Raw genomic sequence first — 23760 nt, forward strand, 5'->3', positions numbered from 1 at the left:
CCATCCACAGTCAGACCAGCTTTCCTTGCCCTTTCAGCCCTGGGTTTCCCACAGCAGAGTCTCAGATGTCTCATTCCATAAAGCCATTTATTCACAGCACAGTAACACAGGAACAGCCCGAGCTGGTGCCCCAAGGAGGACCCCAACCAAGGAACCCCTGAGATTTTACAGCCTCACATCCATCTCTGGGCAAGTCTCCTCTTCCCCTCTGTATCCATCCACCCCACTGCTGCTGCTATAACCTTCTTCTCCAGCAATTCCCAGCTTCTACAGTCTCTCTCACTGTTCATTGCCTGCCTGGCCCCGGTGCTCTTTGTTATCCCAAAGGTTGGCAGCTCAAAGCCTCTTGCCTCTGGCTCCCACCCAGAGCTCAATCTGCATCCCACTCTGCAGCTTGCCAGCAGAGCTACCTGGACCAGATGTATTCCTCTGCAAATAGCAGCTCTATCTTTCCATCCACAAACACAGGATGGCAAAATTAAGTTTCTTAACCACTCCACTGCTCTTGCCAACACCCTTCAAGCCTCTTCTGAGAAGATGACTTCACAAAGTGGTTTAAGACCAGTTAATATTTCCCTGTTGCTGAAAGAACCAAGGGTTGTGGTTTTTCCTTCCATCTCTGTCCCTGGTCCACGATCCAAACTTCTGTCACTTGACACATGCCAGGCTTCACACTTTTTTGATCACATAGTGAGACAACTGAGATTTATAAAGTGTCTGAAAAGGTTTTGGGGGTATTGCTGGGTTTGCAAGTTGAATTACAAGAACTCAAGAGTTAATACAAACAAGGTGTGGGGCACCTCACAGAAAAAGTGGAGCACCACCTCTTTGTCCTTTTAACAGCAAAGTGCTCATTTGCATCCTTCAATGTGATACAGGGCCAGTTTTAAGAAGAACTGGAATAAAATGGCTTATTTATTCCTCTTTGCCAAAGTCAGAGCTGAAAAAATGGGGCAGCAGGGAGGGTAATTGCTGCAAAGTATCAGGTTTCAAAGGTTATCTGAAATAGGCAAAAACTTTTTTAAAAAAAAGAAAAAAGGGGGAGGGAGAAGAAAGCATTGGAAGACAAAAATGAAAAGGGGGAAAAGAGGCATGGAAGAAAACATAGGTAAGAAAATAAGGAAAAGGGGAGAGCAAAAAGGGAGAAAAAGAGAAGGGAGAGGGAAAACCACACCTAAAAATATCTTCAGTTTTTTCCCAGGGTACCCTACAAGTTTTTGTTTATCTGAGCAAGCCACAAACTTAAGCCTTTGTATCTGCATGCCAATTTCTGCCCAGTTACTGTGAATCCAGGCTCCCTATGAATCAGCGTTAGCACAGGGCTTGCCCAAACAGTGTTCTGCTCTGAAATGATGCCTCATGTTGGAAGTTCCCCACCTCAGTTCAAAGTCCTGCTTTCCCTACTCCTGTCTAGTGTATTTTTTGAAATTTTGACACCACTTTGGCCAATTCTACCCACTCCCTTTGCTTCTCTGGTGACTGGGAGCTCTGGAGAGTGGGCAACACAAGTCCTTGGCCAGGCTGAGATAAAGGCTGTGCTAGTCACAGCTGTCTTTAAATTCACTGCTGGTTTTACTAGAGACGAAAACGGGGGCTGCAGAACCTCAAAATAACGTCAGAAAAAAGCTAAAGTTGTTTAAAGAAGAAAGAGAGCCATTAGACATCGACAGACTCCCCTTTTGCAGAATAGCTGGCTGTTAAATTTAAGCACTTTTTAGTATCCACTCTTAGCTGATTGTTATCTGACACTGGAAAACTGTGTTTAAAAACACAGGTATTTCAGGAGACCTGCAAATGACCATTTTCTTTTTTAAATAAGGCCTTACAATTTGTAAAGAAAATTATCTCTTTGAGGAGGTATATAAAAAGCCCTCTGGTTTTACTAGAGCTACAGGCAGCTGTGAATAATTTCTTTACAAAGTAACTGAAACCAAAACCTGTTTTGTTGCAACTGGCATCACATCAACTCGCAATCCTCACAGATTAACACTATGAAGTTCAGTTTCCAGCTAACTACTCCTGTGTATTTCTTTGTAACAGCAGAAATGACCACCAAAGAAGCTGTGTTTGTGCAGGACTGCTAGAGCTTCACAAAATGTACTAGGCCAATGGTACCAGACTTCAAAATGAACTGGTTATTAAGTACCATTATTGATCTATGAAAATGCACACTTCCATGCTCCCTATTCAGACCATGGCACATCTAAATGCAAATTTTCTGTCCCTGCTCTCTCATCCCCTCCCCTCAAAACTGTCCCAGTGCAGCCACTTACCTGATCCCATGAAGACAATGCCAGAACAGGTGAACCATAAAATGGCAGACTTTGATTAACTGCGATTTTCAATTAAAAAAACTCACCAAACATGACAAAGTTTAAAAAAATTGTAACAAAACTTTTAAAAAAATGTTTTCAGGAACTATATAACCCGATTATGAAGAAGTTCCTCCTTCCTGTGCACCTTATATCCATAACTAGCCACATTAATAAGATACAAAGTATAGCAATTGTACATTCTGACAAGTTGGCCTAGAGTTCTTCTGCACAAAAATATTATCCCCTGTATTTTTCAGAGAAAAAATATTTCAATATTCCCTTTAGAGATAAAACTTCATTCAAAGCCAAATGTTCCAATTAATTTTGTTAATTACTCTTTACTACATGACAGTTAATAATTTAAAAACCCATAAGACTGGCTACAAACTGACCATAAAACTACCATTGCAGTTCTTCCAGGGAGAAGTGCTTTTAAAGATGAGAGTGATAAGGCATGTCTGCCTATTCATTAAAAAAAAAATTACAGCATGAGCATTAATATAACTAAAAAGCTGATTGCTATCCATGTCTCAGTAGGGTTTTATGTGCAACAGATGCTGTTCTTAAGTTTTCTCCAGGTTATAAATTATATGACAGGTCAATTACCAACAGGTGATAGCTGTGCTATTGAAGGGCTGAAGCTACATCCTATAAATGAAAAAACCTAACAGTACCCAATACTCTGCAGATAGATCCCTAAAAACTGATTGCTTCAGTTTCATGAGGCCTACTGCTAATTTCTGTTAATCCAGGAGAAAAGAGAAGCACAGTGGATGGCAGTCACAAAATAGTACTGAAAAAGAGTAACTTTAAAAAACCTAAATCCTTCATATTAAGCAGTCATAGCTCAGTAATGTTTAGTCATAAATTATGGTGGCTTCAGTTTTGTTTTGCTGTGAACTTCAGTCATAAATATTTTAATGTGGAATTAGCACAGTCTTTATGATGTCTGATCCTCTCTCAAAGGCATAACATGGAAGCGACTGAAAAGACTGGTACTAACTTCAAAGAGCAAAACAACGCATTTCACTGTTGAGAGCAAACAAAATCAAAAAGGAAACTTCAAAGAAGGGAGAAAAGAAAAAAAGCAGCTGAAAAACAGAGTAGGTGGGAAAATTGAGCTATGATTAGCCCCATTTCAGAGGCAGCCTAACGCAAGCTATACTTGAACTAGGGTCTCCCACACTGCAGTCTCGCAGTTCAACTGGGCAGCTGTGGCTGCAGCCAGCGCTTGTCCGCAGCGGGCAGGGAGGTAACAGGGGCCTCCCTCCCAGTGTCCTCTCCTCTCCTGTGGGGTGCCTTCACACCCCTGGGCCCCAAATTCTGCCCCACTGCAGTCAGGCTGGATAGCTTCCTGCCAGAGACCAGGGGCTGAGCTACCAGCATTGCCTGCCATGTCCTGAGCAGGAGCTTTGCAGCCACAGTGCTGGTGCTGGCTCACCCTGCATTGATCCCCTTTCCCTTCTAAGGAAATCCACACCATGCACAAGATGGAGACTGTGAAACTGATAATTAGTTATCAACTCCTTCACAGCAATCATCTCTGCAAAGTGGCAGCTCTCAATTTCTAAGGACTTTGCCTTTAAAGAATACCAGATTTCTTGAACTATAATGTATGATGGGAACAATACTGTACTTGTCTGACTCCAAAGTATCCCAGAAACCCTTGGACACCATCGGTTACAAGGATTAAATATTTTCAGTTTCTGGCAGCAATTTGAAAACCCTTCTCAAATGACCAGCAACAACAACCAAAAAAAAAAAAAAAAAAATAAAAAGAAGGTTAACAAGGGCATTCACAAAAGTGGAGTTTCACAATTACTCATGCATGTAAAAATTCACACACGATATATTACAGTGAATATGGATTCACAAAAATGACGCTATGAAATGCACACAGATGCATTAAGTGGTGCTTAAGTAACACACTGGGGAAATGCCAGTTGTAGTGTGAATAATTAATATGAACAGCAAGTTGGCAAGAAGTCTCAACATAAAATACTGTTTGAGTATCAAAAATCTTCTTGAATAATAACCTAATTTATTTGTATGGTCACAGTCTGTTCACAGATAATTCACTATGAAAAAAATACTGAGAACAGCCTCATGTCAATTTACTCTGTGAACTGTTACTCATGTCAAGTTAATGTTGAGTTCTTGTTTTGCTTTTGGTAGTAAAAGATTGTATCAGAGCATGTCTTTGGAAATAATGTCAAAAGTATGAGTGAAACCAGCAAGCTGTCTCCATCCCTGGAGACAGCCCAGGTGTGGAGCTAGTGGCTGAAAGAAAACTTCTCTCTGTAAAGCATCTACTCCACCTTCGAGATTTTTTGAAGTGCAAAAGCACTTCAAATATATACATTCACTGAGGGGTTGTTTTTAAAAAATGTGACAGATTTTTGAGCTTTCCTCTTGAGAACTGGTTGTTCTTTAGGGCTACCTTTTCTAATAGAATTTACAAAAAAAACCCCTGTATTTCAGGTGTGAATCATTACTAGAGTTACTCAGAGTATGCTGAGTATACTTACACCAGTAAGCCATGCTAGCATGCACATCTTAATTTATAACTGTATACCCTCGGAAAGTTAAAAGCAGCATCTACTCAAGCTGCATATTCCTACTTGTTGCTATATGTGTTTACTTAGGAATGTAACACATGTTAATTAAAAGCAAACAACACCTACGAAGAACAAAGAAAAACCTTCTTGGTTCTCTAAGCATCCATTGTTGATGGATGAAACTCTTTACCATTGGGAAGAGTGTACCTGGGATTGCAAGCCACCTGCCAACAATATTAATGCCATTTTCTCTGTCTCATATAGAATTAACAGCATTCAATACCACTATTCATTTTGCTCTCTGCTGCTTTTTGTCATTTAACTTTCTTCCTGCATTAGTCACAGCCACCTTGATACAAAGACACAGAGAAGTCTTTGCACCAAGAGAGTGCAGAGTAGCAGAGGTGGTTTTATTGCCAACCTGTGAGGGTGATATCATCATCTTCTATGATTTGCTCTTCTGCAACATCCAGAGAGTTCTCAGTGATCATGTCACTAGGTTCATCCACGCAGGTTAAGCCAGAGTAGTTATGTAGGAGTTCTGCACTAGGAACATGCTCCACGATGACAGCAGGGAAAATAGATGGATCACCAAGCTAGGGGGTGGAGGAAAAAAAAACCCAAAATATTAGTTAGACTGCCTCCAATCTAGCCACTTAATGACTAATATTTCAACAGACCTGTTCTAAACCACCTGGATATCAAACTGTCAGGAAGGAATACTAAAGATGGTTTTTAGCACTTGAAAGTAAATAGCAGCAGTGTCCCACCAGGAGCCAGAGGCTGAATATTGCTGTAGTATCTACTGTACTGACTGTACTGACTGTACTTCAGTGCATAACACCAGACTTGCATGACAGAGTTTTGCAGCATTAAAGCTGACAATACAGAGGAGTGGCACAGCACAGTAAGTGCTAAACTTCGCTGGCAATAATACTGGGTGAGCAACTTGCTGCAAACACCTTCACCTTTTGCTGAGAGTGAAGGAGTCCTGTGGCTGTGAGGACTGGACAAAGAACTCACAGGCAACAAATTCCCTATGAGACATTATTTGAAAATCACCATTTTAGGGGACACTTGTTACAGAAGGAAGGGGTGTAACATGTTGATGTAAGTGCTGTAATACATTCCCTCTCTAATTCTTATGGCTTTAGTAACTTGATCTTGCTCACACCACACGCCCTCGCCATTCTCCTTCCAAAGTCAGCATTTAGACATCATCCTTTGGTCTTGATAGTCATTTTACATCAAATACAGAGGAAAAGATGCAGCTGGGAAACAGAAATCAAACTGACTAGCAATAATAACAAGTAACATACTTTCTGAAAAGGCAACCGCTCAAACAGGAAGAGGTTTTCAGCAAATAACATCTACCACAGACAACGTATTTTTCAAAGTGAGTATTTTAAAATGTGCTTTGCAGGAAGAAAGTTATAGCAGATTGATAGCAGAACAGGTCCAAAGAAAGTCTAGTGTAACTCTAAGGTTCCCTGACTACAAAAATAAAACACATTATGAATGTGTCGAGCTTAAAACAAGAAAAAAAACCTAAAAAGTGGCTAAAACATATTTCTGAGAAAACCAATATATGTACATTTGGTCTCACCCTCCACAGAAGAGCACAGATATGTATTTATCATGGAATCATAGAACAGCCTGGGTTAGAAGAAACTTTAAAATCATCTAGCTCCAATTCCCCTGCCATGGACAGGGACACCTTCCACTACATCAGATTGCTCAAAGTTCCATGAGCCTAGCCTTAAACACTTCCAGGGATGGGAATCCGCAACTTTTCTGGGCAACCTCTTCTACTGCCCTTCCACCCTCACAGTAAAGAACTTTTTCTCAATATCTAATCTAAAACTACCATCTTGTAAGTTTGAAGTCATTCCCACCTGTACTGTCACCATATGTGCTTGTAAATAGTCTCAATCTTCCCTGTAGGTTCCCTTCAGGTATTGGAGGGAAGATCAAGTAGTTTTTTTAACCACACAAGTTAAAAACCCAAGGGAGAAAATCAAGTGTATGATTATGCCTTTGTTTAATTTCTTTTTAAGAATTACTCATCTCTCACTCCTGCCACTGCACACACTGTCACAGACAGAAAATGGTATCAGAGCTATCTGCTCCACCCAGACAGCAGCTATGTGGGAGCCTCCCCTAGGGAAGAGTCTGGACCATAAGTACTGAACGTAGAAAGTGCAATTACAAGTTTTAAAAGGCAGTAATTACCACTTGAAATTGCTCTGTGTTTTGTAAACCATGTCTCAGCAAAAACTGTGGTAAAGGGCAATCAGGAAAAAAAAGAACTAAAATCCAAAAATAGTGTTTTAATGGTTTAATGGACTTCTATCATGGGCAGTCTCCTAAAAAAAAAAAGTCAACAAAACCAAAATTTTTAAAAAGATCCACCAAATAATGACCTATTCTATGAAACATGTTTCAAAAGAGAGCAATATGGTAGAAGATCAATAAAAATGAACAAAGTGCAGACCAGTTAAAGCCCTCTTGTGCAATCTTATCACCAGATGACAGGTGTATATCAAGTCAGGCAACAGGACAGCTGTTACCCCACACTTTTGTGGGCACCTCTAACCAATGCTGCATTGTACTGGAGCTGAGAAATCAGAAATCATTGAGAGTCAAGAGGTCCCTACTGTTCTTCAGAAAAAATCATGTTCACATTTTGCATCCTATTTGTTTACTGACCCTAACATCCTATTTGCTTCCAGGCAAGAATAAACAAATAGATTTGATTAAGTAAAAGCCACATCAACAAAAAGGATAAAGCACTGTTAAGAGAGAAGAAAAATAAAAAACTGCATGCATTAAAGAAAAGTTTTATTTTCAACAATACATTCCATAAGCTACAAGATAGATGGTCCATTACGGCCTCATTCCTGAGATACAATTATGCTCTGCAAATAGTTTAAATACCCCAGTTTCAGTAATATGCCATGATACATAATTTTTGGGATTTAAGTTACAGACAGCTGTGGTGCAGGCACTTGGACATGAGCTAAGAACCCCAAGTTTCCTTCCTAGCCAACAGACAGGAATGGCATTTCTAGGGCACAATTTTCCTCCCCAGTTTCAGGCTCCTGTGCTATGATAGGAAACACCTGCATTGACTACAAAATGGTGGAGGCACTGAGGTGCTTGTTTCTGGTGTAGGCAGCTGTCCCACACCCTCCTCAGCAAGTGGCCCGGCTTCCTCCTGCCCACCACGTCTGCGCAGCAAGGCACGCTCCTCACCCTGCACCGCCTCGAGAGCTGCAGCGGCTGCAGCCACACATGGAGCTGCCTGTGCTCAGCATAAGCCTTACATTCGCTTCTGCTGGAGAAGAAAATCACTTTGGCTCAGCTCTGTCCTTCTCTAATGACTGATGCTCACACCACTGGCTTGGCCTCTGAGAAGATGAGTTGTAGGAAAATGTTTCAGAATAATAAACAAAACAGATAAAATCAACTGATTGTCACATGTTTTCAGATCAGTTTTTCAAAGCCCTGTTTATATTACACCCTCTTCACTTTGCTATGAAACCTAGTTATAAAAGCCCAAACATCCACATGTTTCTAAAATATGCTTCTCTACTGATCAGAATGTTTCCTGTGGTACTGAACTGTGCTGCTTCACGCAGTTCTGGAGTACTTGGTTTGATCCTATGATCAGATCTGAACTGCTCTGCCAGATTGAACTGGTTTTGGCCATATCTACAAACAATCATCATACACACAGCACTCTGATATGGTTGCTATGTCTGTCTGCAGGCAGAGAAACCCCCAGGGCAATACCTCTTCACCTGAACTTGGTGCCAGACTACCAAGGAAGCTGCTGACACACTATGCTTCCAAAAGGCTGGAGATGAACAGAAAAGCATTCACTCGTGGTAAGACACTTTAAATGTGCTTTTCTTTAACTTGATCACAGTTTTGAACTGGAAGAATCAGAGTAAATGTCACTTCTTGTGCTCTATTATTTTAAAACTGTTGTTATAACTGCTTCCAACTCAGTCCCTACAGTGATACGATGTATGGACTTTCCTTCCTGCCATGGTTGTGAAAAAGAAAGGAAAGAACAAATTCTAATATGCTCCTACTGAGAAAAGCATTCACACAACTGCAAGTCAATTTAATTTGAAATGCATTTTTGTGGAAGTGGCCATTGCTTTTTTTATACAGTATTTGCAATTGGTTATGATTTCATTAACAAGTCTTTCATTCAGTTTTAAAAGCTAATACTAATGTACACAGATGTACACATGACTATTGTGAGATAATGTTCTTGATTTCACTGAAGGCATCTGAATCCCAGTTGAGAGCCAATCTAAACCTCCCTCTAGCTTTGTTGTTTTCTAAGACAGAAAAATAACTGTACACATTTGGAACTGCAAAAGAGCCCTTTTTTACTATGGCTCCCTTTGAATCTAGTGTGTAATGAGAACTACACACAGGGAAAACATTAAATTAAGAACTACAAGGTAGTGATTCAATTAACACAAATTAAATTACGTCTCTAATAGCAAGGTTGCAAAAGAATTTATTTCTAATACAAACACGCTTCTATATGCCCTAGCAAAAAGAGAGAGTGGAAACTATCCCAAAGTTTTTTTTTCAAGTCCCAAATTAAAGTGTCAGCAATGATTTTCAAGAAATCAATACAGAGATCCATAGAAGAACAATTTGTGTATTTTTAAATTTCTCCTACTTCTTCTACTTCATGTTTCTCATACAAAATATAGGTAAAATATGACACCCTAGCTCCACCAAAGCTTTGACTTGGCTTCAACCCATTTCTCATGTCTGCTGGACACATAAAGCAATTGAGCTACTGCTAAAATATTCCCAAATCTTAGCTACCAAATCCCCATAGATGGACCTTTACCAATTCAGAGGAATGCAAACTTCATACAGATGAAGTTCACAGAAAGTCCCATGAGTGGGTCCCTGAAAGCACTGGTTACATTCCACAATCCCCTGAAAACTGAACCCCGTCCTCCTCCGAGGGCTAAAGGCAGCAATCTCCCTTTCTGCTCTCTAATTTTTTTAGTGGGTTTGACGTGCTGACAAGGTGTTTCTCTTTTTCTCTGAAAATTGTCTCATCAACTGTCACCAACTGACAGAAGATCAAAACACCATCCGGGCCGCGGAAATGGAAAAAATGGAAGGGGATTTCTTCTGCTTTGGAGGTACTGTCTTCTCATACTGCAAGTCTTTAGGGATGACAACTTGTCCCTGGAATAAGGTGACTAGCTTTTAACTGGTGTGGAATAAATTCTGTGTGAGTGAGTGATGGGTGGGAAGAAATGTCTGCAATAAATAGTAGAAGGGAAAAGCTACGTGGGGAAAAAAAATGGAGAAAGCAACCTCAGGGTAAAAACAACTCTTTTTAACCAAACAACAACATTCAGACTCGCAATACAGATGGTCCAAACAAACAATCTCCCCCCCAAAAGAACAAATAAAACACCCCAAAACCCTAAACAGAACTAGGGGAAGTGACTTTAGTGACTAGAAAACAGCTTTTGAAGTTTTCCTTTGCTGACAGTCCCTGTGCAGAGGCAGAGGTAGCATCTCAGTTTTAAAGGTGTTCCCACTGCCAGCATCTGAGAAGAGACCAAGTTGCACAGAGGATGCTGCAGGCAGACACACGATGCTCACTTTTCTGGGAAGACAACCTCATTACAGATTTCACATTTTCCTTAAAGTCTTCAGAAAACTGCAAATGGGTAAAGGAAAGGAACCTTCTGCTGGAGCTAGAAACAGCCAACAAACGTAGACTTTCACCTTGACCAGGTGGCTTAATCTTTCTGAAAGCCCATGGAGATATCAGGGAACATGGAAGAGCAAAGGTAGGCATGAGATGGTGGTGCAGAAGTCATGGCTCAACCTAAGGTCTCAGACCCCTCTTTATCAGAAGAAAGCAGGAGAGAAACAAATGCCAGAAGTACAGAAGGGGCCTTCAGGCACAGGTTACTACAAGCATTAGAGCCACCTGAAAGAGCCCAGCCCAACAAAGAGCAGTCATGCTGGGGACCATGTTAGCAAATTAATGGCTGTAATGATTCAACTTCTCCCTGACACCATTTAAAGCTTCCTACTATGCATCTAGCCACTATGCCTGCTTTTATTCAGCTTTTTAAATTAAGTTCACAAAGGACTAAATAAAAAGGCATTGACAGAAGAAGCTACAGATAGAAAAAGAAGCAGGTTTAGGCAGTGGCATTGACTCAGCCAAAGCCTGCAGGAACTCCTACCCAGTTTTGTTTGTGCCATCTCCCTCTGTCTCACAACAACAACAAAAGAACCCAAACAAACAAAACAAAAGCACAGAAAAAAGCGGGGGGAAAAAAGGGCAAACTCTATTTTAACCAGATTTCTGACATGTAGCAGAAGCCAGACAGGTTATCAGTAGCCTTAGCCCAAGCCACTTGTTCCCTTCTGAAAATTATAAGGATATTTTCACTTCATTTCTTCCTCACCACAGATCTACTATGTGATAAATGAAACTTCCAAGTATAATGAAAAATTTAAAAATCATTCTTTTTAAACTACAAAAAATAAAGCTGATAAGAGCAAGTCCTTCCCGTTCACACGGGTCCATGTGACTGAGCCCCTCCCACTGGCATCTGCCACTGAATGCTTACATTTGCAAACTGTTTATAATTTATGGTTGTTTAACCAAGACTTAAAAAAAAAAAAAGCAAAAGAGCCATGAATTATGACTTCCCTAAAATACTGAGCATAGTTGCCACTTAGACCCTGAACCTCTCCCCACAGCTGTCCCATGTCCCAAGAGCTCTTGGCACAAGAGAGCTCCAGGCAAAGCTTTGACAAGAAGAAAAGTACCAAAGTTGTTAAAATTCCAGCTTGTGGGGGCATTGCAAAAATAACTATCAAAAGATAAGTTAAATGACATCATTTGTATGCAATGAAGATCCAAAATCATGCTTTTGTCCAACACAGAGCACTTACAGAGCTAACATTTTTGCAAAGTACACAAATTCTGTTGTCCATCCCTAAATACAACTAATCTAAGAACTTAGAAACTTTAGGAGTAGCAATAGCTCCTGTGCAGTAAGAAGCAGATCAACCAAGTATAAGCAAGAAGCAGTCTTTTTGGGCTAAGGTGCTACAAGCTCTCAGCCAAAGGAAACTTTGTTTCAGTTTCCCAGGTCTTCACCAGTGCAGGAGTTCTTTTCTACAACTGGGCATTTAAAATTTACCTTCAGGCAGCCAGCTAGCTGGCTACTTGCATCTTTGATATCTGAACCCAGTGAACCCAGTAATTTAAAGGGAGCTTGCATCTGACTGGAGCAATGGACTTCCTGCTATGCACCCTCTATCTCCAGCCTTTCATATCTTTGATTTCACCACCTTTAAGTAATGTTACAGAACATATTTGCTTAGACTTCATCCAAAGCAGAATTTAGTGGGGTTATGAGATAAACATCAAGGTTGAGTTTGTTCTGAAGCTGGAGAAAGCTCTGTTTAGAGAGGTTTTACTGTCCTGTTGAGCACTCCTTAGTATTTTTAAAGTTTCTCAGGTGAGCATCTGAAGAAATTGCAAGAAGCAAAATGCATGGCTAAACGAAACATTATCCCTCCCAGGAACCACACTGAAGTAGCCCTCCCTACCTCAATTCTCCCATTTCCTATTGGCTTGTAAAGTAAAGCCAGCAATGAACAACCAGCAGAGGTAATAAGTAAGGCTCATTTTTACTACGCTTGTGCAATTCCCATATCTAAATCCCCAGGCTACCACAAGCTCTGGAAAAATACAGGGAAGGAAGTTACATTACTAATTCCACCCAAAACTGAGTTAGCACTTTAGACAGACAACACTCAGTTCATTGAAATGATCGCATGACTCTGACAGCAGAAACAGGCCAGTGACCCAGCCAGATATTAGGCCATACAGAAAACCAGAGACAAGATCATAAAACCAAAAGCAGGGTATTTTTTTAAGAGAGGAGAATAAATTCTTTTTACATTAACAAAAACGGAACAGTTTGTCATGGCACTTAGCCTTTTAAAAAGGCTCAGACACCTCATTTCTTGTTAATAAATGCAAGCTCTAATATTAACCACCAGCTATAGAGAAGCTGCATTATTTTTACAATAGGAATCCTACACTGAAGCTTCAGGACTCACAGGATGTGGTTTAAATAATCACCACCTAACTGAGAGTCTGCGTAGGTAGAAACAGACATATTTTCCCTGTAGTGTAAAAGAAACCAATGCAAATTACTTTCAAGCTTATTTCTGAATAAGCCTCATGCAGTAATACAATTTAGAAACCAATCTGTAAATAACAGTGAGCAGGTACATACTGCCCCTTCCAGTCATCTGCAGGGTGACCACTACTTCTACTCAGAATTTTATCCTAGTACACTAGCGAAGTTGAAACTACTATAAAATACCATTATTTTGAGAATTCTATATCACATATGCATCGATTCTACTGGCACAAATCAGCAAAACAGGAAAAATATTTTTGGAGGAAGATGTCTCTGCAATACTGCAGAGGTTATAACATTTCAGCCAATTTCTGTTCCGCGTATGCAAGTTACGGGAAGCAACAGGAAGCTTTTGAAACAGCACAAAGATCTGCTGCAACAATAATGACCTCAATGTTTCCTTTTTGTGTTTTACACCACATTTTTTCCTCGTGTTTCATAATACTCCTAACACCAACTTGTACAAATATGGTTTCTTACACCATCCCATACCTGCTGCTCATCCTCCATGACGTTGCTGGCAAATTCAAACACAAGCTCATTCTGCTGTACAACTGCTGCCATAATAACGCATTCCCAGGTCTCAGCTCCACATACAAAGAAAAATGTTCTTGAATGTGAATGAACAGAGAGCTTCACTGAGGTCCAGCTGGGCAGAAAGGCAGGTTCACAAAATGGATCAAGTATCAATGTTTGTGTTTCTTAGATCATCAGTGTTCCTGGGTTCTTCTCTTCTCAAAGCAAAACAAACCAAGGCAAATCCTTTCCTGAGTTGTTCTTCCCGCCTCAATAGCCTTCACCACTGTGGAGGGAAAAATAAAAAAATTATCATTAAAAGTTGTTACTTTAGCGATGTGAATTGGAAGCAGTGGCAATAAAGCTTTCTACATATTAAAACTGTTCTATCTACATCCAAGCAAGTCAGATACTTTTCTGTCTCCAAAGGTATTACTTCTACTGATTAATGTATGAGAACTTTCATTACCTGAAACAGAACTGTTTCAGGAAATATAACATCAGTTTCAAAGTGTTTCATATTAAAAGCATGAATCTAAGGAAATGTTACAAAAGTTAACAAAGAGAAAATCCATATTTTCATTTGATTCAGATATGAAGTTTTCACATTCATTAGAACCTCTCATCTTCAAAGTTTATTCAAAGCGAACATACAAAACTCAGACAGACCTACTCAGCTGTAGGATATCCCAAGTATATCACATTTCTTCTTCACACACAGTTCAAAATTAACAAAGTTGTTGTTTTGCAAGTAAAACATTCTGGATCTTGAATCCCTGTGTCAAAATGATGAAACCAATAAATAAACTCTACACTCCAGAGAGTGCCCACATTCCTACATGAAGCAGATCTTCAGCTTCATATTAAAAATGCACTGTGAATGTACCCTTATCTCTCCCAGAGGCTCTCAAGCAGCCGGAAGGAAACAGCACTGACCACGTCACGGCAAATTAGAACTGTCAAAAAAACTGCACAGTACAAAGAAAAAAAATCCCCAACTACTGAACATAAACAGTTTTGGTGAAAGGACGCCTGCCCACAGCTCCCATGCTGTTACTTACTCATCTGTGCCAAAGGTAAACTCAGTTAGGGTGAGCTGACCAAGAGGCTGCTGCACCACCTCTGCGGAAAGAGGCGAGCGCAAGAAGAACTCTTCGTCTACAACTCAGGTGACCCAGACATTAACTTAAAAATCTACCATTTCAAATAATAACGGGAACAAGTATCTAAAATTAGGAACCTAAGGAGTGTGTTGGTGCCTAGGAATTTAAATCAATATATTTTAAAAGAAGAAAAATGAGCGGTTCCTAGTATTTTGAGCAAAATTCTTCAGACTGCCTTCGATTAAGAGTTGCTGTGACAAAAGAATAAGGGGCAGAGATCTAAGATGCACCCATCCAGAGCGAGACCCACAGGAGAATCAACGTCAGCGCCTTTGGTGATGATTAGCATCTGCCTTTGTACAGGAGGTTTAACTTTGCCTTGTTTTTGCAGTAGGCTCAAACTCAAAAAAAATGAAGATCATCTTCCTCTCCCCACTGCCAAGCAATTTAATTAGGGAGGATCATGTCAGAGACCTGTACTCCCTCACTCTAGGAAATGTAACAGCTGCTTTTCCTATACAGGTTGTGGTATTCCCAAATTCCTAAGTAGTGATGGCAGAGCATTTAGGCATTAAAGTCACTAGATCCTACCCGTCTAAGAAATCAGGAAACCCAAGATTATGCAAACAGGAGAACCTCCCCAACTTCCAAAGCGTGCTCTAATTAGCTGTTAAAAGGTTTGTAAGAGTAGCCACAACCTTAACAACAGAATATTTGCTTTAATGAGAGTTGCATGCAGGAACAGAGAAGGAAGTGCTGTAGGAACCATTTCACCCTCAGCGCTTGCCACTTTAGTGGTTGACTTGAATAGTTAACAAGGCTTTCTCCATACTTTGGCAGAGTTATGGCACTGAAAGCATTACATGCAATCATATAATCCTGGGTGACTTCCCAAAATTTAATTATTTGGCCTTGCCTTTTGGAAGATGCCATTAGGGAGTAGACACACATTGCCGGCATAGCGGGAGTAAGCACAACTTGGCCCATCCTAGACTCCTATCATCCTGTATACAAGCCTGAAAATTAAGTATATTGCTGTATAATATATAGTTTAATATTGCCTACAGACACTGATTCAAGTGGGTCAATCTATGCCAACAGGGATACACCAACTTTTTCAGAAGAGAAGACAGTTACGGAAATTTACATTGACTAAACTTTACATAAAGTAATAGAAGTACAACTTCTATTTTGGTTCCTGCTTAGGAATAAATTGTAACTGTCCAACAAGATGAAATAATATTTTAACTCATACCCTCTAATCACTGAAGAGCAACTTCACTGTAAGGGATCACAAAGCAAACAGGGAAATACAAGAACATCCTCAGTTGTCCAAATTCAAACTTCTGTTTAAATAGAGGGTAAACTAATTGCTCAGAGTCAGAATACTGCAAGGGCTCATAATCACAGCCACTACATTGACTGAAGCCACAGGCATGAACAAAGGCTACAAGTTCTTCAAATCCAGTAACTTTTTACGGTCAATAACAATTAATACAGTCAATGTAAAATTGGGATAAAGGACATGTTGGAGACACAGGTTACCCAGTAAGGTCTTAAATATAAGGAAAACTGGAGGTCAAGCTACCCTAAAAATTTTAACAGCTCCCCACATGCACTGGGAGCTGACATTTCCTTCCATTAGTGCCAGGTTATCCATTATTCTGTAAAACATTAATATTTTACAGTAGATACTACAATACCAAAATGTACACTAAATGCATAAGATACAAAAGCTGTGGCAGTAAACTTACTAAAAGCCATAAAGAAATATTTCCTTACTTTTTTTTTAAAAAAAGAAACAACAAAACTCTCAATACAAAACTAATTATCCTGATTTAATATAATTTAAGCAACTGCAGCAGCATATTACATTTAATCCACACAAACAATATTTAAACCAGTGACACAATGCTAACATGAAACTCCTAATGATCTGATGCCACTGTAGGAATGGTCAGTCAAAAGCCGCTTTATGAGTTCTGCACTATGGTGATGCAGTGATGTGAGACTGTTCCTCCTCCCCTACACCCCGACCCACAAACCACCAAGGGCTCTATAAATAAAGACAAGTCATACATTCTTTTTACAAAAGAAACATCTACCACAACATTAGTACCAAATCCAAAGACAAGTGAATGAACAAGCTTTAGTGAGCTTTTACATCTAACTTCATAAAAGTTAGGGACTCAGACTATTACTGTTTGCAGGATATTTTTCATTACTTCTGTTCAGTGTATAGTAATATCAAATGATCTATTGGGCAACAACAGCACAGCAGAATAATGCAAAAGTGCTTTCCTTTACTCCATATTACTTTCTCTGGCATACAGAAAACAAGAGCAGCTTTTCACAGAACCCAGCAGAATTCTAAACCAGCTATATTTTCCTTCACATCTATTTTTATAAACTGTGCTTTCATTATTCCAACTATCACAGGGTCCTGCTGTCTATAGGCTAGCACAAACACGACTATTGTTTTTGCTATGTAATGCCACTTTGCCTGATTTTACATACAACTGCAAGTAGAAAATAAATTATTTGCAAACAGCATAAAAAGTGTAAATTCTATTCACATGCACAGTAAGCCTGACTACATACAAATAATCCTAGAAGAAAGGAAAACCAATATATATTATCATAAAATTTACATCAAATTTTCAGAACTACTACTTACTTCAGGAGGAAGTAAGGTTTTGCTTTCATTTTTACTAATTGTTGTACAAATATATTATAAAAAGCAGCATTAAAACACAACAATATAAACAAACATCTTGATTTTGATTAATCCTTGAAACAGAACTCAAATTATTTCAATCCCCCTGGAAGCTCCCTCACCCACTGATTTCAACATCTAGGAACGAGCTCCTCAATCAGTCTGTCAAAAAGCACATTCAGTCAACCTAAGCTTTAGTACATGCTACTCTGGAATCCCAGAAGATGCACTGTAGGATTCTGTCCTAAACATCAGCTAGACATCATAACTTTTCCCCCACCACTCTTTACCATTTATGCCTTCCAGTTAGTCCTAGCCTGCTGAGGACTAACTGAGCCAGTTCCACAAAGCTTCTAAGAAACACCTCCAGAACCAATGCTTTTGGTCCCAATGGTGAAGCTGCAATATTGCAACTAGGCTCCATGCTGGAATCCACAAATTCTCCTTCAAATCCTGATAATATGAGCCACTACCTTATCATTCAAGCACTGTAATGCAAAATACCAACATAAGACAACGGCACCAGACTGCAGCAGGTGTAGCAGGCATCAAAGCATCAGGCAGAAACCCAAAAATTTGCTAAAGGTCAGCTATGAGCTTAGAAGACTCAAGTCTTGCTACTGAGAGCATCCCAGATAGCTGAAAGATGCCTCCAGGAAGCTACTGGATCCAGAACCATTTAGGGTTACTAAAGATGACTGCAATCATCCTGCTCTTTCTCATTAAATTAATAAGATCATTCATACATATAAATCAAGAACCAGCTTAGTGCTTTAAGATTCAAGTGCAGATCTGAATTCTGAGTTACTGACGAAACAATTCCACTCATTCAACACATGGACAAATCACTTGAGATTGGACTTTCCCATTGATTTCCTAAGACAGTCTGCAGCATTAGCACTAGCCCAGAAATGTCGAAGTTGTGACTTAACAGAAATGTAAAGCTGAACCCCTCCCTTCTTTACAACATCTTGGATACAGAGAAAAGAGGGGACTGAATGAGAGGAAAGGGAAGATTACAGAAATCTGAACAGAAGGACTGAGAACCATCTCAGGTGAGGTCAAACACATGGATGGTAACCACACCATTTCACTCAGATTTCTAACTCCATTCTATCAGTGGAGGCTAAGGATAGTTCAACTCAGAGTCAGTTCACTTTCTGAAGCATCAACAAGTATCATAGAGTCAGGTTTTCTTAAAAAGGAGGGCAAAGCTGAATAATATTGCAGTTCTCTTAATGCAGAAATCCCAGACCAACAATGATCTTTATATTTAGTCCACACCAAGCATAAATGTTAACAGTTTAGTATTCTGTGGCATTCTTTATGGACTAAGTTTTACTATCCATTAATATCACAAATTTGCACAGGACAAGGGACTTGAAACATGTGCTTAGACCCAGGGCATCTGCAATGATGAAATGACAAGAAGAACAAATTAATATATGTCACTTGGCACAAAAAGTTTCTGAAGCCTCAGTCTTCCTACTGCTCACACAAATTAAAGGAGATAGAAAAACAACATGGTTAAGAGGGTAGAACTGAGGAAGGAAAGAAGCAACATAAAGAACAGACTCAAGTGTTCTGAGAGCATCCATGCTGCCTAAGGCAAACTGTGCAAAGGGCAGCTGACATAATAAAAGCCAACAGAGTGACCTTTGCTGAGCTTTCATTAAGGACAAAGAAATCATCAGTATCAATAAATTCCTGTTTTGCAGCCCGTCTGGAAACCACAGGCTCTCAGTGCATACACAGCAAGGAGGACAGAGAGTAAGAGGGCTTATCTGTTAAATATAAGCAAGTATAAAACCCCAAAACTGAGAAAAAAGCCAGTCAATATCAAAGAAATTAAATGAACCCACTTGACACAAAACCAGATGTTTACTCCAAAGAGAAAGAAAACAACAAACACAAGCAACAAGCTCTTTGCCATCACAAAAAAAATTCACATTTTGAGCTCTTTTTTGTAACTATCTCTTTTAGCCTTAATATTTTAATTTAATGCGAGATTCCTTTCCAGACTACTAACAGTAATGGCTCCACCACTGTGTACGGACTCCCCACCCCTGAAAACTCTTTTCTTCCAATCTCCCATGCTCCCTCAGATTTTTTTAAGTCCCTTTTATTCAGCACATTTATCTAACGCAGTTGTTGTATACAAACCCAGCAACCTGGCAGAGCACTGCTGGGAAAGCTGAAAAAAATTAAAGCATGGTTGAGGCTTTTTTTTTCCTTCTGTATCCTCTCCCACCAGCACGCTCAATGTGTCAAGGCAGCCTCAAATCAGTGTATGTGTAAAGCACTCTAAGTAATTGATTTATGCTGCAGCAACAAAAGATCAGCCTACCACCAACAGGCCAGGCCTAAAGAGCAACCCAAAAGATACTGAGGTGAGACAGGCTTTTCTACTGAAGCTCCTGAGCTCCAAAAAAAAAAGGACTTGAGCATTTGTAAAGAGCAAACCTCCCTAATTTGATCAGGCAAGGAAACGCCAGGTCGGGTTTTAGTCACCCCTCTACGTTGCTGTAGCAAAGTAGAACCAACTCAAAGGAAAAGTTAGCTGGCCTAAAGCAGGGAGCAAGGACACTGCAGGGGGAATAGAGGGTCTGATCCACTTCCCCATTCCCCCAACACGAAAATAACTGAATTTTGCATTTTCATAAACTGACTGCATAGTATAAGAAGAGTTTAAGGAGATGGGACATGACCTATCCCCCACAATGGGACAACTCCATTCCACCACTCCTCTCCAAATCATGTGAGAGACTGGATCTCTTTTCCTCCTTGCCTGCCAGCCCCCAGCTCTCCGTCCATTCCAATCAAAACTGTTTTGTGGATTCAAACACCATTTTGCAACTGCCCAACTTTCAGCACATTAAACACCAAAAAGAGAAGAGCAGGGTAAATTTTTAGAAGTGGTTAGCCATCATCTGGCTACTCACAGAACTTTAAACTTTTCAGACTGAATTTGGGTTACTGAAGCCTCAGGTCACAGATAAATCACTTATTTCAACTACAGTTAGATAAAAGCCACATAACATTGCTTCACTGCACAGCCCCTACTCTACCTGTCGGCAGGACACACGGACAGAGGCACACACAGCAGCTGCAGGTGCATGAACACACCTTACATCCATGCGCACATGCAGCACACATGCACCAAAGCATGTGTATGAAAGGTGTGCCCTTCTACTGCCTTGACTTTTAACTTCTGGTGCAGCTGCTTTGCCTGCCAAAGACTAAAAAACCCCCACATCTCTATACAACAGGGGATACACAAAAGTCCTCCTTCTCTGCTTCCAGTTCATCACCTCCACCCACTGCTGCTCATCAACACCCCAGTGCCGCTGGGAAAAGATACAGTTTGATCTTCTCCTCACTCACTGAAAGCCAAACAAGATGAACTGCATTCCCCCCACCCCCAAAAAGCACACCTAAAAGGACAGTGTCCCCCAGACAGCGCATGGGGACAGCACAGTTTGCCAAGCCTGAAAAAATTCCAGAGTCTGTCTACCAGCCAGGGAATGGAGCAGCACCGACACCTCAGTATGAACAGCTTGGTCTTGGAAAGCTAACATCTGTGCATAGGCATTGTCAAAAAGGAGAGGAGGTGTCAGCCAGGCCTTCAACACGTGGAAAATGCTGGCCACAAGCACACCACCACACTGAGCTCCTGGGCAACTGACAGCATGACTGCCCATCTTTCTAAGAATTCTCTGTAGGACTATCTAAAGGTCTCCTATCCTAACGAAACCATCAGGATTTGTTATGGGGAATGTTTCTGAAAGCATGGCCTTTTGCAGTAATGTAATATGGATCCAAGGAGCAGCTGAAAACATAACATGCATAGCAAAGACATGCTTCTCTTCTTGCTACTGCAAAATGGTATACAAACACACTAATGTCCAGTAAAGGCAGAGGCTGGGAAGTGTGGTTTGCTGGTCCAAAACTCTTGGCAGTCACTAACTTGGGTCTGTCCCTTGATTCTGCCTTTTGTAGTTAATTCATCACTATTGGTAGAGAAAGGAGAAAATCAGGTGATTATATTTCCCAGGGAGACATTCAATTAAGTCAACAAGGCAACTAGTTTTGAAAGAATGAAAGAAAAGCAAACAAAAATGCATCAGCCTAGATGTACTTGCTCAAACTCCTTGCTACAGACACGACAGAAGTGAAAAGTTTAGGAAAATTGTAAAATGTTTTAAATACGGCTCAATGTAATCAGACCCAACCAGCCCCATTACATAAGGATTTCTTTTTAAACAATGGAAAAGAGCTGTTGTAACACACGACAAACCTTCAGTAATGCAGATTGCAATCACGTGTATCTAAATGTAGGATTTTGCTGTCATTTATTCCTGTTAACTGCACACTTTTGGATTTACATTTTTTCCATCAGAAAAATAGTAATATATTAAATATTACAAAACCAGAATAAATTGACTAGAAGTTGGATATGACACTGCAAATGTCCACCTAGTCTAGCTCACCAAGTGGTAAGTGATACTAATTATGGAGAGAAAGGAAAACAAAAGGTCTCTCGTTACTTCCTCTCCTATAACAATTAGTATATGCTATTTTATCCAACAGTAAATTTGCAGGGAGCAGACAGGTTTTATGTCTTGTAATAAGATAACCAAATTACCAGCATTAATAAGTAACATTACTATCAAATATATCTTCCTATTTTTCACACTGCACAAAACCTCAAAATGCTGTTTTAAAAAAAGATACCAAGAAAACAGTAAATTGATGAAATCCCAAATCAGGTTCCAAAACTTTTGCAAACCAAATGCATTATTCCAGTGACATAAAATACATGTTTTTAAAGGCACCTTTAAGTGGTTTCTTGCATTTAATAGCACCTTTTATGGAGCATTAAGACCACAAGCCTACAAGCATCTATAACAACAGAGCTGTAGATAAGTCAAATTTCAGTGATTTCTAACAGGAAGTTCCCTTGCATCTTTCAGAAAGAGCTGAAGGGCTGAGCTCCAAGACAGCTAAAACAGGATATGAGGAAACCTGTAAAAGAGGGGTGGAGGGGGGAAGAACTGTTTGACCCTGCGAGATCTTGCTCTTTTGATTAACACATACACACAGGAAAATGAAGTAGTGGCAGTGGGAGGAAGAAAGATCAGAGAAACTAAATATAATTGCTTTGGAAGGGTGCCAAACTTCACAAATTACCAGTTGCTAGTCTGTACCCAATACTGACATAAAACTGTCAATCGCTCTCTAAAAACCATTTTGCCTATAAATTAGTACCACAGTCATTATTTTTAAATCACCTGCAGGTAAAAGTCAAGTTTACCAAAGAAAAACTGATGGTCAAAAACAATAACTTTTTCTTTAGCTTCACTATAAATGAGCACTATATATATATATATATATATATATATGAAAAAGGAAAACAAAAAAAAGAGGCCAGTAGAGATCAAGTTCAAGTTAAAAGTTTCTTACTCCGGGCAACGTCTTCCAGCCAAGCATCAGTAATTCTAGATCAGGGAGTTAAATTCCCACAGGACTTTTTCAGTGCTCTGCAAAAGTTGCTACAGGACCCAGCTCAGTAAAAACCCCATTACAACTTCTGCAACACAGATTTTTAGCATTCTGTGGATTTTGTTTTGCAAATAATTTTTTTAAAATCTCTTCTAACTGGACTGTCCAGTACCACAAACAAAATACTTTACTAAGTTCAAAATTACTCTCTGACATAGCCATAGAAGTACTGTGTGATTTGCATTTCTATGTTTGAGTACTTGAGCAGTTTCAGAAATCTGAATTTAATGGACGTGCACCAGCTAGAAAGGGGCACAGACCAATCCACAGAGAACCCACTGAGGCCTCCTCCTTCCCAAACTCACAGACAGACCTGGACTTCAAGCCTCAGTTTGGTACTTTGTTCTTGTCAGTGATATTTATGTTCAAGGCTGCATTCGGAAAGTGCCAGTTTGAGAAATATAAGGGGTCTTACCTTTGCAGTGTCTTTAAAAAAGCTGTAAGGATACAGAGCAGATTAGGCCATGTTTGCCTCTCATTTGCTGTCAGCTGTCAGCAAAATGAACAGTCAAAAGCCTCTGGAGCAGGCTGGTATTAGTCAGCTAGACTTGAATTTCCAGTTCTTTTACATTGCTGTCTATTTTCCTCCATTAGGTTAGCCTGTCCTGCCCTGGTATCAGATTACAGGGAGCCAACATTTATAGCACCTTGCAAAACAGTCGAATATATCACATACCTAAGTCTGCCTATACCTGCTGCCCTCAATGCTTAACCCTTTCTACCAACAGGAGAAACATTTATTCTGAGTTA

The 23760-nt window shown here is 39.9% G+C and overlaps 1 protein-coding gene across 8 annotated transcripts in view; it reads right to left on the bottom strand.

Annotated features, from left to right (window-relative positions):
- The window catches only part of ELF1 (E74 like ETS transcription factor 1), an 88421-nt gene that overhangs the window by 25019 nt on the left and 39642 nt on the right, over positions 1-23760 (bottom strand). For all 8 annotated transcript variants that reach the window (XM_064714061.1, XM_064714045.1, XM_064714053.1 and 5 more), the window contains exons 2-3: positions 13606-13915; positions 5295-5469 (exon numbers count right to left, since the gene is read on the bottom strand). In XM_064714061.1, the coding sequence (XP_064570131.1) occupies positions 5295-5469; positions 13606-13677 (247 nt within the window). In that variant the 5' untranslated portion in view covers positions 13678-13915. The remainder of the gene's footprint in view (positions 1-5294; positions 5470-13605; positions 13916-23760) is intronic.

Source organism: Zonotrichia leucophrys, chromosome 1 (genome assembly GCF_028769735.1).
Source record: "Zonotrichia leucophrys gambelii isolate GWCS_2022_RI chromosome 1, RI_Zleu_2.0, whole genome shotgun sequence".
In the NCBI taxonomy this organism is placed as follows: Eukaryota; Metazoa; Chordata; class Aves; order Passeriformes; family Passerellidae; genus Zonotrichia; species Zonotrichia leucophrys.